At 23.8% G+C, this 4,830-nt stretch overlaps 1 protein-coding gene across 1 annotated transcript; it reads right to left on the minus strand.

Annotated features, from left to right (window-relative positions):
• Positions 1 to 1,809: 1,809 nt before the first annotated feature.
• OCT59_001637 (uncharacterized protein) lies at positions 1,810 to 2,848 on the minus strand (the record flags this gene model as incomplete). Its single annotated transcript, XM_025330253.2, has 5 exons — positions 1,810 to 1,847; positions 1,924 to 1,968; positions 2,038 to 2,154; positions 2,225 to 2,332; positions 2,401 to 2,848. The coding sequence occupies 5 exons, from the start codon at positions 2,846 to 2,848 to the stop codon at positions 1,810 to 1,812; spliced, it is 756 nt and encodes a 251-aa protein (XP_025181546.2).
• Between the last annotated feature and the right edge of the window lie 1,982 nt (positions 2,849 to 4,830).

Raw genomic sequence — 4,830 nt, forward strand, 5'->3', positions numbered from 1 at the left:
TTTGAAAAGTTTGCAGCACAGGGTCTAATGGACAATAGTAGCAACAGTGACATCAACAACGAGAATTAAGTCAAGAGAAAATAGAATGAAAAGATTAACTCAATGTGATATTAAGATGATGTAAAAAAAGAATTATGAGGGATACAATTGTAATATTGAAAGAGTGTCGAAATTTTCAATTAGACAACAAGCTGAAAGCGTAAATAATAACTTCTATAATTCCCATAGAAAATGTTGTTAATGCCTTAATGGTAATAAATATTTAAAATTGCTAAAGCTCACCGGCGGTGATGGTTACCGTACCAGCATTATGATGTACTTTCGACCAGAATTAAAAATCTAATAAAATACTGGCCGGAATTACATCATAATTTCACCACTGGTGATGTTTAGCATAAATATTTATTATACTCATATTTTTATCAAGCATAATATTCCTGTGCGGAGAAAAAATAATAAGTTATACGTTGAAACAGTAATTACATTTTCCTGTTGTTGACATTGTATTATCTTTTATTAAACTTATTATCTTTGAATTTCCTTTCGCTCCTCTTTTTCTATTAAGCCATTTTAAATTATCAAAGAATATTATGGTTTTACTATTATGTGCTTGAAAAGTTTTGATCAACCTTTTTGTGTCTAATGGCAGACTATAATTAAAATTTTGATTAATATTTCAATTTTATTTATTTATTTATTCATTTATCGAATGTTACCGAGAAAGTACAAGATATTCAACGTGTTTTTGATTTTATTTGTTTGTAATTTTATTATTCAATTATATTACTCATATGTATTTTAATCGTAACCGAATATTACATTAATGGAAAAAAAATTAGTTAAGCCTTTAAATTGACTACTATAACATATACACGCATCAGTCGCATCACATAATAATTTACTTCCTTGATATTTGAGAATCACTATTATTATTATTATTATCATCATAAGGCTTTATTGGGTTAATTTCATATTCTATTTATTTGTGAATAATTTTCTTTCAATTAGGTCAGAATTAATTTGACCGAAATATATGAAATCATAATTACTGCCAGAATCAGACGAATTAGACTTAACCATTTATATTTACAATTTTAACTGTATTAACAAGAAAGCAGCTTTAATGTTTTCATTATTACACTTTTAAAATTATTAAGATGTGAAATATCTATTAAGAAGCAAAGATGATAAATGATAAATATCAATAAAATTTTTACGTAAAATCACTTTAATAAATCCTTTTACAAAAGGGTTAATACTGAAAATATATTATAGAAATTCAGGTGAAATTTTCCGGTTTATTAAAGTAGCATGGTATTACAAAAAAGTATTATTTATTGAAGCTGCGAAACTCTTTCTTTCTGTATATTAATTTATGAATTAATAGTTTCTTATGCAAATTCGATCTTAATAGATAAATTATCAGCAGTAATATAATGAACATTTTATTCATCAGGAACAAAATTAAATTATATTTTAGTTTCAAAATGTTTTTATTTAATTAATGAATCAAATAAATAATAAAATAAATAAATAAATACATATAAGTTAATAAATAGGGCAAGTATAATTTAAAATTTTATTTATCATTATTTCTATTCTTACTCATATCATATGGCTTTATCAAACTAATCAAAAATTGTAATTCACTAATTATTGAAAAGCAAAAACAAGACCGCATTTTAATAAAATTTAAAATGTTACCTTTCAACTGAAGATTATGATAATTGAAATATTAAACTATAATGGCGACAAAAATATAAAATATGAAAAATTTAATAACTAAAATAGCAAATGGTTATAATTGGACTAAATTTTTTCTTTGCCTTTAGAATTGCTATCCTGGTCTAAAAAATGAACAAATAAAATAAGTATATTATATAATAGACTTGTTTTTTTTATCCATATCTAAAGAATATTTACCATCTTTATTAGTATTCGATTGAAAAATATCAATTTGTAGTGATTCTATTTAATGGAAAGAAATTAGTGATTTTATTTTTAATAATGATCTGGTTATTTTTTATTAATCAATACCTGAAGAATTCCTACTAATCGTATTATCATTTTTTTCATAAGAATCATCAGAATTATCTTGTTCAGGAAAATTATTATTATCAATTTTTAATTGTAAAGTATTAATTTGTAAGAATTCTATTAATGAATTAAAAATTATTGATATTTTATAATTAATTTTATTCACTTTTTTTTAAAAAAAATATACCTGAAGATTCCATTTTAATATTATCATTTTTTTCATAACTATCATCAGAATTTTTTAGTTCAAAAGAATTGTTATTTTTCAATTGAGAAATATCAATTTGTAATGATTCTATTTAATAATTAAAACCTTATTAGTATATTCTACAATTAATATGAAATTTTTTTTACTAAAAATACCTGAAAATTTCATACTAATTATATTTTCATTTTCTTCATAATAATCATCAGAATTTTTTGGCTCAGGGAGATTATTAAAATCAAGCAATCTACTGGTATAAATTGCTTCTGAATGTGTTTTATATGATATTCCTAGACTAGTAGTACTATTAATCAGTGATTTTTTATTAATTATTTCTGCTTCTTTTATTTGATTGTTTAACTCCGCATAACCATTAGATTTAGGATCATATGTTTCTCTAAACCAATTGCTTAAAGTTTTTTCAATTTCTTCAGCTTTTGGTCGATTTAATGGATTTGCATCCAAGCATTTTTTGATTAGATGCACAATCAATTGGGGTACATTAATATTAAACCTTGGTCTAAGTCCTTTACAAATTTTCACTGCTAAATTTATATCATGGCCTATATCATAATATGGAGGTAATCCAGAAATTACTTCATACATAATTATACCAAAACTATAAATATCTGCAGCTTTGGTATAATTTTGTCCACGTAAAATTTCAGGCGCAATATAAGATAAAATACCATATAATTTGTTTTTTGCATTCTCTGGTACATTATAGTCTGCAGGTTTGCATAATCCCATATCGGTTATACAAGTGTGATTTTTAAGCCTTAATATATTACCAATATGCAAATCTCGATGAATTAATTCTTTTTCATGTATATTTCTAAGTCCATCTGCAATTTTATGTAAATAACTGATCTTATTATTCCAATTTAAATAATTATATTTTATATCTAAAAAATTTCGTAAATTCCCATGCTCTGCATAATCTAAAACCATGATGTAATTTTTTTCTTTTGGATCTTGAGTTATTCCATAAAGTTTAATAATACATTTGTGCAAATTTACTTTGTAATGTAATGTAATCTGTATATTTATAAATAAGTATTAATACCAATAATTAAATAACTTTTATTGAGTAATAATTGACTAATTTACCTCATTCATAAATTCCAATGTAACATTTTTTGAATTATTTAAACTTTTCAAAGCTACGACCATGTTTTGATCCTTTCTTTTCCAATTTTGATTATAGTCATCCCATTCGTCTATATAACCATCAATCCATTTTGCTCTATATATTTTTCCAAACCCACCTTTTGCAATATATTTAATATCATAAAGCCTATCATAGGGTATCCATTCTAATACATTATTTGTATATGATTTTTGAGCATCTTGAATAAATTTATCAATGTCATCATTGCCACTGGTCCAATTTTTGAAATTTTGTTTAAAACGCATTGTATTGTGCACATATTTCCCATACATGTCATTAAAAATCCCCATATAATTCTTGATTTCTGGATCTTGAGTTATTCCGTAAACTCCATGAGGTATTACAATCTGTAATATAATAAAGTTAATAATATTAGTAAAATAAAATTTTTAACTATTCACTCTTTTAAACGATATGGTGCAGTACAATTTGATTAATTTGTATTACAATTTTCAAAGAAATGAAACTTTTACAAAATAACACATTTATTATACCTTATTTATAAATTCTGATGTAATATTTGCTGGATTATTTAAAATTTTCAGAAATACAAACATATTTTGATTTTTTCTTTTCCAATTTTGACTATAATCATCCCATATATATATAAATCCATCAATCCAATTTGCCCTATACAATTTGCCAAACTCTTCATCTTCTGAAATATATTTAATATCATAAAGTCTATCATAAGGTATCCATTCTAATGCATTATTTACCTCATGATAAGTATGTACTGATTGCTGAGTATCTTGAATAAATTTATCAATATCATTATTACCACTAGTCCAATTTTTAAAATTTCGTTGAAAATATATTGAATTACAAATTTCTTTACATTTTTCACATATATCATTCAAAACCACCATAAAATTCTTGGTTTCTGAATCTTGAGTTATTCCATAAACTTCATGAGATACTGCAATCTGCGATATATTAAAGTTAGAAATATTAGTAAAAATAAAATTTCAACTATTTGTTTTTAAACGACTGGAAACTTATTTCACAAAATGGCATAGTACAATGTGATTAATTTATATTATAATTCACAAAAAATGAAACATTTGATAAATTTATTATACCTTATTCATAAATTCTAATATATTACTTGCTGGGTTATTTAAAATTTTCAGAATTACAAACATATTTTGATCTTTTCTTTTCCAATTTTGATTTTCATAATTCCAACTATTGTCACAATCATAATTAATACATCCATCAATCCAATTTGCTCTGTACACTTTACCAAACACGTCATCTTCTGCAATATATTCAATATTATAAAGTCTATCATAAGGTATCCATTCTAATGCATTATTTACCTCATAATAACTATGTTCTGATAGCTGAGTATCTCGAATAAATTTATCAATATCATTATTACCACTAGTCCAATTTTTGAAATTTCGTTGAAAAT

Source organism: Rhizophagus irregularis, chromosome 10, assembly GCF_026210795.1.
Source record: "Rhizophagus irregularis chromosome 10, complete sequence".
NCBI lineage: Eukaryota > Fungi > Glomeromycota > Glomeromycetes > Glomerales > Glomeraceae > Rhizophagus > Rhizophagus irregularis.